The following is a 13781-nucleotide window of genomic DNA, read 5'->3' as shown; positions in this document are numbered from 1 at the left end:
GATTTTATATACAGGTATTAATACAGATCTACTTATTAGTCAAGAAATTCAAAATGTTTTTGAACTCCCATTAATTCAGAAGGATTTTGTGTTGACCACGCCACCAGAATGCTTTCCTAATGTTTTCTCTTTAATTGCCATACAGTCTTTACATACTATCAAGACCATAACCTCAGACAAATGAAATCTTAGTTTCACATCTCTTTAGGAAAGTGTCAATATTATCAGATCTCTCTGTAACACTGAGTATAAGCCTAATTATGAACACCATGATTTACACCTTTGACATCCTTCCCCAGAAAGTACTAAGAAGTATTTCACAGACAAATACCCTTTTGGGAAGTATTAAATACATATCCTACCAGTAATATGTACCAGAATAGTATCTGTATTGTGTAATACACATCTTCTCCTCTTAGGCTTTCCTAAGATTCCTTGTTATGCTACAACTGAGAAGAAAGTGGGAACTAGGAATTTTATGACTGATTTGCTTCATGTTAGTATTTTTTATATGTTTTAATATATTCCAGTTACTCTACAGATGTTGTACAAACTAAAAACATCAAAGGTCTTTGAAAAACAGAAAGTGGGAGAAGGAAAAGCAACAGCTGAGATTGTGGAAGAGGATCCTTTTGCCATTCAGATGATGTACTGGTGTCCTGAAAGCCGAATTTTCTGTGTGGCAGGAGTGTCTGCGTATGTGATTGTTTACAAGTTCAGCAAACATGAAGTAAATACTGAAATTGCAGTAAGTACTTATTTCACTCTCTTATAAGAGAACATAATTTCTAAATCAAATTGCCTTGCTTCATCTGTGCTCAAGTATTTAAATAAAAATAGCAAGCAGTATAAATACAGGTTTAAGGACATCCCATTTTAAACCTTTCCAGGGAAATCTTGATCCTACCTAAGTTACTGACAAAAATCTGAGGGTTTTGGAACCTACTCTCCACTTTCTTTTTGCTTTAGTAGTAACATACAGTGCAGCCTTTCAGACATAGTTTGCTTTTAAGGCTTTATGATACAGTAATCTCTGTTGTATTTACCTGGTCTAAAGTTCCTGTCTGCTGTACGTTTTTATCAGTTGATGTACATTGTGTACATGCACAATGCTCTTTTTAACTCGAGTATTTAATCTCTTTAATTTCTGTTCATAAGGAGACTGAAAATCATCAGTGGGTTTAACAAAACAAAAAGAGTTGATTTTTTTCTGGCTTATGCTGATGTTGTTTCCCTAAAGATGGAAACTGTGTGAAATGCTGGATTATTTGTCACCTTCCCTGATTATAGTTCTTATCCTTTTAACACTATTTAATGTACTTTAGAAAATTCTACTGTGGTAAAAGCCTGTGTCACTTTTGGCCTGTAGCCATGTGCCATTCTGTATAGAAATTCATTACCTGTAGCTTTTCTGTTGTTTTCCACTCATTTCCCACCCCCCACCCCCCACCAGGCAATTACTAAGCTGCCTGAATATATTTCAGGAAAGGTTTAAAACTAATGAACAGTAATTTCACGTTACTGACCAGCTCATATGTAATGCAGCTAAAATTACTCCATTTCAGTATTCTTACATGGTTCCACAGCAAGTGCACCTAATCTTTTATTATGTATAATTTAATGTCTTTTTTCCCTGTCCTTCACTTTTCCAGCTGAATTGTCATTACTTGTATTTTCCAAAGCTTTACAATATGTGCAATTTAACAGTTTCTCAGATTTCATCTGTAATTAATAAGCATTTTTCTCTGAATATTAAATTATGCAATCTTGGTGGCATAGTCACAGAATTCCTCTGGGTTTTGTGCATCTCTGAAATGGGCCTTCTCTCTTGTTTCTGCATTTTCGCTGCTTGCATTTAAGTCTTCACTCTTAAATGATGGGGTTTTTTTAATCAAAAGTACGGAATTCTTTGTTGGAATCTGTACCTGACTTTAGGCTGTGTGCCTTTGTCTATATTGAGACTGAGTTGGCCAGTCTCAGGATTTCTTTGCTGCCTGAGGTACAAAGCACTTTGTGTCCTCCTCTCCTTATCATCCAGACTGAACTTAGCTTGAATTCAATCTACAGTTCCCAGCATTTTAAGGCCCCCACATTGGTTTGACTGCCCTGATGACAGTGTTGTAATGTTACTGCTGTGGTAAATGGGAAGCATGAGGGCTGCTCACAGGCTGCTCCATGTAGCAGGAAAGTCTGCAGCTGAATATACCTTTGGGGCATAGGCTGTGCCTGGAATTTCCTCAACAGAAGTATTATTTGCATCATTTCATATCAGATTCTGGAGGCAAGGAGTATGCATGAGACAAATTCTGCTTCATATCCAGCCTTGGAGTCATTGCCATGCAGTTATATAAAAAGCATTTGCTGCTGTTATTTTTGTTTTCTCATCTGAATCCACTCTATCCTGTCTCAAAAGGATCTATTAATTAAACATGATCACTTTCTCAATGAGCATCTTTCCTCAGTGAAGCTCCTCTTCAAAGCTCTTGAGTAGAACCATAGGAAAAAAGGTCACACTCATTTGAATATGGAAAGGGGAATCAATAAGCCTAGTGATGAGATCCCCCAAAAATATCTTTATTCTCTGTCAAAATAAATTGGTTCAACATTTCTATAACCCTCCTAAGGTCCAGTCAAAGCAGAGACAAAAACATAAGAAAAATTCACAGTCATGTTGTTAGTCTGAATTTTTCCTTCTGCCTTCAAATGCACCATAGCTAGAACTTAACAAAATTAATTTTAGTAGAAAAAGGAATACACACAGAAAAACATCCAAAGAAGAGTGATGCATTTCTAACATGGTAAGCAGAAGAACAGACTCTTCAAAAGTTACTCCAGGCCTGCATAAATATTAAACAGCATTATAAATTGTTTCAGTCCACTGCAATTACTTCCAGATTAGATTTTCCTGAACTCAATATTTCTCTCATTAGTCTTTGAAGGCAAATGTTGTCTGTAGGTTTCTTTAACTGATTCAGGCAAAAAATATCAGTGGATTTTGCAAGGAGAAAACAAAAGCGAAATTTTGAGAAAGGACCTCTCTCTCCTGGTTAAACAGAATCACTTCTTTTGAAATCTTGTATGTTTTAACACAGTGATTGAAAAACAGGTGACCCTTCAGTACTACTCACCTTTATCTCATGAAACTTAGGTAGTTTGTTAATCTTCATTCTGGTACAGATGATGTCTCAGTGAAAGATCACGAAGATGGAGCTTGCAGTGTCTACCTCTGCAATTGTTTCTGTTCCTTTCAAGGTAGCAGCACTGAAATTACTGCTCAGCTAGTAATCCCCAAACCTTGTCTCTTTGAGAGCTATACCTTGTACATTATCTTTTCAAAATGGGTATCTCCTTGGACAGCTCATGAGGTAGAAAGAATTGCTCAGTGTTTACTACCTAGATTTGAACTTCCTGTCCAGTTTCCCCTGTGTTTTGGAGTCCTTCAGTTAATATTTCCTGAATAAGTGGAAAGAACTGTAGGGTGGTTTGGCCTAGTTGGTTTCCTTTTCCCTTTCTAGAGAGGCCAGAAGTAAAGCAAAATGTAAGTGGTTTGAATTTTGCTTTCTAGAATCCACTAAACTCACATTTATTCTAAGGAATACAGAGCTGTGTGTGCTGTTCTCTCTGATTTCCTGGTCCCCACCTATGGACAAATAAAGCTCATGTATCAGTACTATTGACACTGTCAGGCTTATCCATCCTGGCTAAAACTTGTCTGGTAGAGACTCTGTTGTGCTAGTAATCAGGAGGCCGAGTTGATGATCATTCTAGTTCCTATCTCGTGTTGCTGTTGTGCTGTATAAATAACACGTAACAAATTCTTTGCCTGCAAATTATAATGATAAATGGGGGTTATTTTAAAAAAAGGCATAATGATACTTATTTGAAAGTGACAGAACTTTCAGCAGCTTTCCTTATGAAATAACTTAGCTTTTTATTTATTGAAGTCCTTAGAGGTACGACTTCAATGCGAAGTAGAAGACATCATTACTCCTGAACCAGAAACAAATCCTCCGTTTCCAGATGCCTCCTCCCAGCTTCCTTCTTTAAAGAGCCTTTCAGGAAGTACCAACACTGTAGCATGTGAAGGAACGATGAAGGACAGTATCCCATGTCTTAGGTAAGTCTGTGCCATTGTTCAAATATTTATCTTTCTAAAAAGCATTCTTATCTGTTAATCAATCCATCAACTACCAAGAAAAAGAGGTCAATCCTATGTATGTAACACAAAATGACAAGATACCAGAATATGGAACAAACAAAATAATTAAGGCAAAATAATCAACAAGGGATTTTTAAAAGGATAGACATAATTATGAAGAATATAAACTGTTATAGTAAATGTTTGACTGTCGTTTTCCAGTGTGATCTAGGAGTAAATCTTACAGGAATTTCTGAGGAACCTTTTTTTTAAAGTTCATGAAGAAACTTCCATAAAAGCCGACATATGTAAAGCTTTCTCGCCTTGATTAATTAGTGTAACACTAAAGTTTTTCTTTATGAAAAAACTGTATATATTTTATGGTGGGTAAGGCATGGATACTGTGTTCATACTTAGGAAACAATCTTTAAAATATACAATTTTGAAACAGTTGCACTGTGTGGAAGTGTATATTTGTTTAATCTTTAGAAAGAAGCAAATTGTTTTCTGTTGGAATACATTATCACTGTGTTGGAGTAGATTAATATGTTCTTATTAATAAGGCAGATAAATTATGGGTTTGAATAGTTTAAAACAAGAATTCTGTACAAAACTCTATAAACTGTAATTTTCCAGCAATTAGAGTGCATTGCTGACAACAATTGCTCTCATTTTAGTGAATTCATTATTATTTTGGTCTAATTATTATTAAATCTTCTAAATGCCTCAATTATTTCAAAAGCAGTTTAAATGAACATTTCCTGATTTTGCAGATACTTTGCGCTGCTTGGCTCCTGAAAATAGCATTGGCATTTAAAAGCAATATTGTGCTATTGTCCTTGTAAAATTAACAGGTTTTTTTGGCATTCTGTTCATTTATCCACCTAATTCAGTCAGGCAGTTGAACTTCAGACCTCAGTTCAATCATTAATTTGAACTGAAAATCAATAGAAGAGGCAGAGATAAGTTATTTAAAAAGTCCAAATGTGAAATCTATTTATAACATTGAATTCAGGAAGAATGCAATCATTTCAGTGGCTAAGATTTTCCCTTAAGAGATTCTTACTTGATTTTGTTTGGGAAGGAGAGGACTTGTTGATGTGGGAGTCTCAGAGAAGTTGTAATGAACCCACAGAGGTTGTGCTTGTTAGTTTTTAGAAGTTTTCTTGACTCCATATAATCTCACATTAAACTGTCCAATAGATTTTGTCAAATTTTACACAGAATAACTGTAATCTTATTTTGACTGAGAAGTAGTTTTTCAATGTCAGAGTAGTTACACCACTAGAGCTGCTGGCACGCTCCTACATTTAGATGAAAGTATACTTACATATGCTCTTATCTTTCTCACTAAGGAAAGACATACAAATATCCACACTTTCCCAGATCCTAACTGGGTCCACAGGACTTGTCTGTCTAAAAAATTCTGATCTAAGCAGAATTATGGTGGTAAAATGAAAGTAGTGCTGAAAACACAGAAAAAAGCCAGTAAAGAACAGGCTAATGCTGTTGACTTTATATGCAAGCCATTTAGGTGGGCAGCAGTACAGAATCTAAAATAGACCAATAATAATGTAAAGCTGCAGCCATCTGCAGATGGAGAGTGAGTGCAGAGCTTGAACTATATTGATAATGCACATAAAATTTTACACACATACATAACTGGCTCCATTATGTTTATTTTCTTATCTGCTTCTCAACATTGTTACAGCAAATGAATGGCACTCCACACTACATAATTTTTTCTAGCCAAGAGTTAGAATCACTGAATATGTTTGTGTCTGTGAATGGGTACTAGGAAGAAAGTAATTGGAGGGACTGAAGTAATGAAAACTTGGCACTTTTCTGAAATCAGAACTGTTACTGAGAGAGACAGGCAGCAGTATGGAATAAATACTGTTCTTGCTTCTTTCAGAAGATATTGCAGTGAAATATGCAGCTGTGATAACCTAAGAAACCAATGGATTTGTGGTTATGCAGATAAATACTTCTGATGTAATGTAAATGCTGTTATCATAAAGCTCTACCCAGAATGTCAGTCTTTGTTCCCGGTCTTCTAGTATCATCCCAAAATTAGGTCAATCAAGGGTTTTGACTGTAGCTTCAAGTAACTCCAAAGTGATAAGGAACTCTGAATATCTTGTGAAGAAAACTAAAACCCAAAACTTTGCAACAACCAAATTCAGTGTAGCAGAACAAGAACGTGTCAAGGAAATGTCTACATTCCTTCTGCTCATACTCCTGCTTATATTATAAACACTTCAAAAAAAGCCATCCAAAACAAGGTGAAGTACTGAATATCCGCATTATTGTTACGCAGGATGGTTAGTGAAACAAGGGAAATAGCTCAACAATTCTTAAGTAGGAAGATGTCACAGACACATGGGAATGACAGCCTTAATCATGAAATCTGAAATTACTTTACTCAATTATTATGGTCTTTCATCACCTAAAGCTTATTCTATGCTTAGAGAAAATCCCTGTGACATAATACCCATTTTTACCAAAGTAGATCCTCAAATTTGCAGTGAAAAATACTTAGAGAGAAAGGTGTTTACCTTTTTCCCTCAAGTGACAATCCAAAAGAAACCTTAGAAGGTACTTCAAGTTCTCTGATTTTTTCAGGGTGGCATTAGAAACACATTGGAAAAGTAGTATCACATTAAAAAGCATGTTTTAGAAGGTCAGAATTAATTCTGCAGCGATTGTCAGTCTTAGGTTAGCTTGTTTAGAGGAGGGAAAGTATAAATGCATTGCTTTGACGGGTACTTGTTGGAGCAGCATGCTTGCCTCTTGTGTTCCCCCACATCATCAGTTATCCATTAGAAAAGGTGGACAGAAAGCTCAGCTGCAAGGGCATTAGACTAAGTCCTGGTTCTTGGATCTCATTTACCGGTTCTGTATTTTTATAACATTTTTAAGGGCAGGCACTGAAAGCTGAAAATGGGGTGCAAGATGGGAAGACCACCACTGTTATGCCTCTTAAAGGCTTATCCACAGATATTAGAAGTTGAAGGGCTCCATCACAAAGATACTCTCAAGGACTGTTTGTAAAATATTCAGCTTCTGCTTGCTGTGAAGTTTCTTTGAAAATAATACATCTTTACTGTATACAACTCTTGTTTGTAGCTTCAGTTTATCCTGGTTTCAAAAGACCTCTCTCCCTTAGCAGCTTGAGTTCACGGATGTTCATGCCTTTGTTCTCACCACAAATACTCCTGAGTAATCCAGAGCTTGCTTCATTAAGGTTGTGGATAGCATCACTTCAGAAATGCTCATGGATATGTAACATATGAACAAAGAAAAGGGCAAAGCTTTAGTGCCAGCAGAACAGGTCAGAAATTGCAAAACTCTGAGCAGAGGTTTGCTATTAATAGAAAACAACAATACAAAGCTGTTGCCAACTGTAGTGGGTTAGCAGTTGCTGAACTGTACTGTCACATCTTTCCTATGACAATATCTAAGCCAAGTGCCTGATTACTGCTCCAGACAAATACACATGCAAGGTCTGAAGAGTACCAGAGGTAAAAGAAATAGCGTGAGTGTGCTGTTAAGGAAATGCATTTAGAGAGATAGAGGAATGACTTTCTCATGAAGTAATAAATAAGGGAAAGTTCTGGCAAGGTCTGTGAATCCTGTAGAATAGAAATATAAGCATTACAGCATAAACTGTGTTACTGAAATGGTTAAACAATTCAAGAGAGGGTGTGTATTTTGAACATGCAGTTATCAAAGAGGTATCAGGTGCAGGTACCCGGGTGCTGCTGGAAAGGGTTTCAGGGCAGCCTCTGTGAGAAGCAGCTGGGGTTGCCCTGTGCTGGACACAGCAGGGCACAGCTGAGCCCCTCAGCCGAGAGGGTGGGCCCTCTGGGAAAACAAATTGAACAAAGGACAAAAATGCTGTGCAGCAGCTGTGAGAGAAGAAAAAAGAATGAGAAACAGTTCTGCTGACACCCAGGTGAGAAAAGGAGGAGGAATTACTTCAGGCACTAGAGTAGACATTCCTCTGTGGAGGAGACCATGATAGTACACGATGTTCCCCTGAGCTCCATGGAGAACCCACATTGGAAAAGGCTCCTGATGGGAGCTGCAGCCCATGGAGAGGAGCCCACTCAGGAACAGATTCTCTGGCACAAACTGCAGCCCATGAGGGATCCACACTGGAGCAGTCTGTTCCAGAAGAACTGCACTCCGCACTGGAAGAGAGGAACTGCATGAAGAAGGAATGGGAGATACAAAATACAGAGTGTTATGAATGGACCACAAGCACTGTTCCCCACCCCTGGTGTGCTGCTTGGGGTGGAGAAATGGGTAGAAGAGTCAGGAGTGAAACTGAGGCTGAAACGAAGGGAGGTGAGAGGGTAATTTTAGTTTCAAAGAAGTTTTCACTCTCCTACTGTATTTTTAATTGGCAATAAATTAAATGAATTTTCCCCAGTTTGAGTCTGCATTGCCTCTGATGGTAATTGGTAAGTAATCTCCCTGCCCTGTCTAAACCCCTGAGCTCTTGAATCTTATTTTCTTCCCCTGTGCTGTTGAGGAAGGGGAATGAGAGAGCAGCTCAGTGGGTGTCTGGCAGACAGATGAGGTCAACCTGCCAGCAGATATGATGGTCTCATTAAGAAAATAGTCTTTATGTTATAAAAAAATTTCAAAAATCTTCTACTATTAACACTGAGCAGGAGATTTTACCTGTGTCATAAGGTACACCCAATGCTCCATATCAAATCATGAAAGTGTGGGAAGTAGTGCACTGTCGTTTGTTTTTCGTAACTTCTTTCAGAATTAAAGGACTAATTTCTTTGTGTATTACCCATTGTGCTACTGGAGTTACCTTGTTGAGAACTTCTGCCCTGGTGTTATTCTGTGGTTATGTTTTATTTCCATTTACTTCAGTTTTCTGCTTTTATCTTCAATTTTCCAGGATTGCCAGTAGCCCTATTTGCCACCAAGGCCTGTATCCCAGCAGATGCAATCAGAATATCTACAAAGAACCTGATAGCCCTGGTTATTGAATGGGAAGTTTGAATATCCTCTCTTGAAAGAAGTGCTTACTTACTTGCTTCTGAATAGGAATTAGTTGTGTTTTTTCCAATCTGACCCATCAACTTTTCAGGTTAATGGGCCAGAACTGCTTGGAAAACTTGCAGAGTCACAATCAGGAGACAGTCTGTGTCATCAAAGATCTCTTCTCCAAGATCCAGTACACAGGATAATACTGTTTAAATATGGTAGACATATATGTATAGAGAAGGACTCAAAGCTGAAAGATATATTATGTACCGAAATTGTGAATCTTCAGCATGTGTTGTCCGTGTCTGTGTCCACTAACTACTCTCTTTCCTCTTCTATTTCTCAGTCTTTTCTGGAGACTGTTTTTCCCAGTGGTAGAGGATTATTTGTGATGGACTGCCCTATTTTATGGCTGTGTGCCAAGGGGTGCAATACAAGCAGTCTCACCAGTAACAGCTGCAGTGAAAATGCACTGACTAGTGGGTTTTACCTGCAATTTACTACCTGCAGCGTGAATGTACTAATGACTAACATGAATACCTCAAAGTACTGCTATTACTGCATAATGTTTTCTTTCAGCGTATCCCACATTAAGTTGTACCACTCAAAAATGCACATAAAGCAGTCATACAGAGGTGTTCGGCTCTTACACTTCCCCATAAAATGTACACCTTCACTACCTGCTTTGCAAGTCACTGAACTTGCCATAACACAGCAGGAACAGGCATTAGTAGTTATATCAGATTTGATGTAGGAAGCATTCATTCACATATTGGGTGATTATACTCCTAGAAATAAAAGAGGACTTGTTTGCACTACATGGACAAACAGATTTGTCAAGTCCGTAAGTTTTGAATATGCTCTGGTGAGGACCATTACAGAAAGGTATATCTTCTCCTCTCTTGCCTCTTTGCATTTTTCTGTCACGCTTTACTTCACAAGGAAAAAGTTCCAAATACACAGAAATGTCCTTTATCAAAGTCTCAAAAAGAAGTATTTTAGGTTTTCCATTCAAATTCACTATTCATAATGATGCAAAGCAGTTGTTATTCATGGCCCAGTGTTTGTTTGTTTGTTCTTATTCTGTACCTCTTCTTCTTAGCGTTAAGGCTCGACCTGTGCGGATGCCTCCTGGCTACCAGGCAGATCTTGTTATCCAGTTGGTGTGGGTGGATGGTGAGCCTCCACAACAGATTACCAGTCTTGCTGTAAACTCTGCTTATGGACTGTAAGTAACTCAAAATTAAGGTTGCATTGATTTATTGTTTATTGCACGAAATCACATGTTTTCCAACTATACTTTGAAATTTCCCACAGACAATTAAGGTCAAAGCAAAGTATTCAAAAGACACTGTAAATCAGATTCTTGGGGGAAAATTATTTGACCTGATGTAGAGATTGTAATGTGGGATGTTAAACTGCAATTCTTGCCAATATTTTTACTAGTCATGTTTAAAAGACTGATCTTTTCACATAACTCTTTCCTTCCTTTCAAATAAGATCTAATTGCATTTCAAATCTGTAATTTTCAAAGTCATTTTGAAAAGTTCACCAAGGTGAAATGCATTTAATAGAAAATGGTGAAGTGATTAACTGTTAAATGCCATTTATCATGACGACATACCATAGTTGGAAATTGTCTTCTGAGAGCAGCATTTTTATGTCTGTGCTAATGTCTGTTTGCACAAGAGCTGGTGACCTGAAATTGAGAATTGAATAAGGAACATTTAAATGCTGTATTGTGTATGGCAATGCAAATGAGTGTCTGTAGTTACTTCCTCATGTTCAATTTATTTGCCAATTTTTAATGTTTTCTCTTACTGGGAGTCATCCAGATACATTAAAATGGTTTTCTCTGTAGGTGTTACTCCAGTAAAACTATTGGCTGTAATGGGTGTTAGGTGCTGACTCCTGCTGATTTTCAATAAGTCACTGGACTCTTTTCAGAGAATTTGGCAGTTTAATGCAGAGTTTTTACATTTGTGCAAAAATACTGTCTTTTGGGGGCTGTTTTTTCAAGTCTTCAGCCTGAATTTCTAGATAGTTTCCTATTCATGAATTCAAGGATTTTCTTTTCTTTACCATAGCTTGATGCATTTGTCACTTGTGCAAATTGTTAGGGTTTGTCTGATTTGCTCCCTTGCAGGTCTCAGACCTCAAGGCAGCATCTGAATAATCACACCATTCCCTCACTTGTAAACTATTCTGATAGGTTGTGGTTCTCCTAATAGTCACAGTGGTTTCCTAAACCACTGGTTTGATTCAATCAAGTGCTTTCAATTGTTTCGTTTGCTAGGAGCAATAATGGTTTACAGGACAGCCTCCTTTAAAACACCCTATGCTAAGTACATAAGTGTTTCAGAAATATATGCATGTATGAATAAAATAGCCTGATAAGCTACATTTACCTTTCCCAAAAAAACTACCCAAGAAAGGTCTTTTTCCTTAGATTTTTTATGCAGACTCTCTTCTCTTGTCTCTCTTGTCTCTCTTAACTTTTTCCTCAGGCCTATGACAAGGCACAGTCCTTTCTTTCATCAGAATTTTTGTTTACTACTTTAATTGTCACCTGTTATCTATCTTCACAATGTGGAAGACCTTTGCCATTTCAGCATGAAACCTGAGAGCATGTAGTTTTTGCCATGCTAGTTGTAGAGTTATTGGGGTCATCTTTTGCCTTATTTTTCTTCCTATACTAATCAGTTTAACTAGGTCGAAGGCATAAAATGGTGTGTGTTCTGGAGAGTCCCTTCCCAGTATTCTTTTAGTTACTATGATTTCTGCAAAAGTTTTACTGCAGCCATGAAACAGCAATAAAGATGAAAGACTTCAGACACTGCAAAATTTTATTTAATGTATTTGGTTTACTTTTAACAGTACCAAGGCTACAAATTAAAAGTATAACACCTGTTTTATTTTTGTTGAAATGAATCATCAAAAACTTCTTCATGTTATGAAAATAGAAAAGAAAATTTTACAAAATGCTTCAATTACAACTGAAGAATTAGGTTAACCTTCAGGAACAAGGTTAAATACGAATAATAAATCTGTTTTAAAGTAGGTTCTGTTTGACTGAAAGCAGTCACTTAAAATTTATTACCAGCTCATGGGGTAACAGGTTTCAGCTAATCTGCATATTAATCATCAAGAAATGTCTGATGAGGGTTTTATGACATTTCTGTGAAAGATACCAACAGAATAGAACATCACCTAGCAACTATTTCTGTTCATTGCTCAAAACTGAGAATTTAATTTTGTATTTGATTTCATAAGGACTTTGTTGTTAGCAATTTATCTTAAGCCTTGTTAATAGTAATGGCTCTCTAGATTTTTTTACCAATACTCAGAAGTGTTATAATATTAATGAGCAATTTTTGATTCTTTTTTAAACTAATTTGTTCGGGGGTAAGAAATATTAGATCCATGCTTGTGTGTTAAATTAGAGGAGTTTAGAAAAATACAGATCAGGAAATGATACATTTTGTTAAATTTCTGTCCAGGGGTGTGAATGATCACTAGCTCTCCTTATGACTCATGTTTTCCAAAATTAATAAATCTCAGCTTAATAATTTTCAAAGTGCAAATGGCTGTTCTTTTCCCTGGAGTATTAATAGATGAGAGTGACACTTGTCATTTTTATTCCTTCATTTTTTTCTTCCATCTAGAATGCAGAACTTATGAACACATAGAATCAACCTTCTTTTAGTTTAAAATTATTCACGTGCGCCCACTCCTTGAGCTTGTCCAGGTGCTTCTGGGTGGCATTTGTCCCTCGGGCACATCTCAGCTTGGTGTTGTCTGCAAACTTGCTGAGGGTGCCCTCAATCCCACTGTCTCTGTCACTGGTAAAGACCTTAAGCTGTACTGGTCCCAGTATGGCCCCTGAGGGACACCACTCCAATGAGGGAAAAAAGTCAGTGGGGAAAAACCAGAGGTGCATCCACAGTATTTCTGTAGATGCTGTACTAAAGTCAGAGTTGAGACAAGGGTGGTAAACAGAGTGTAGTAACAACTGGCAGAATTTGAGCCCCTTTTGTGCCTTAATTTGCAAGTTTTATGGTGCCTTAATTTGCTAGTTTGACAATTAAGGAAAAATAATTTCATTTTGCCTTACATGTTACTTTTTAATTTGCTATAAGGAGCACTCTTTTTTATATTGGAAGCAGAGTAAGAAAATGTGGGACAGAGGAAAATTTTCTAGCTACCCTGCTTTCTCTCCACCTCATCACTTTTCTCTTGTGTTGTTGTTTTTCCACACACAAATTCCTTTCAGGTATTTTGGAGATATATTAAGAAGAATCTGGTGGATGTCAGTGCACAGCTCCCTTTTATTGTGAATTAAGTGCTTAAAGATCTTGCAGGGATTTGAACTAACCATCTTAATCACCTTTTACATAAAATGACAGAACCTGGTTGAAAGTGATTCTGAATATGATTGAACACGGTTTGGGGTTTTGAGTTTCTTTGTGGCTGTACCTGCAATCCTTTCTGTCTGGAATTTAAAATTGCAGTCTGATACAAAAGGAGAGAGATCTTGCCCATAAATCAAACCATCATCAAAATGCATTTGCAGAAGCATTTCAGAGGGGTAGAGACTGTTTTAACAGGAATCTCTGCTGTAGATAAACTG

General features: G+C 37.2%; 1 protein-coding gene across 9 annotated transcripts in view; it reads left to right on the top strand.

The window, feature by feature from the left end:
• STXBP5L (syntaxin binding protein 5 like) overlaps positions 1-13781 on the top strand; it is a 190283-nt gene that overhangs the window by 123682 nt on the left and 52820 nt on the right. For all 9 annotated transcript variants that reach the window (XM_017731889.1, XM_017731886.1, XM_017731887.1 and 6 more), the window contains exons 15-17: positions 531-748; positions 3945-4117; positions 10254-10379. In XM_017731889.1, coding sequence (XP_017587378.1) covers positions 531-748; positions 3945-4117; positions 10254-10379 — 517 coding nt within the window. The remainder of the gene's footprint in view (positions 1-530; positions 749-3944; positions 4118-10253; positions 10380-13781) is intronic.

The sequence above is a fragment of the Corvus brachyrhynchos genome, unplaced genomic scaffold, assembly GCF_000691975.1.
Source record: "Corvus brachyrhynchos isolate BGI_N302 unplaced genomic scaffold, ASM69197v1 scaffold3, whole genome shotgun sequence".
NCBI lineage: Eukaryota > Metazoa > Chordata > Aves > Passeriformes > Corvidae > Corvus > Corvus brachyrhynchos.
This window is presented reverse-complemented; position numbering and strand designations above follow the sequence as displayed.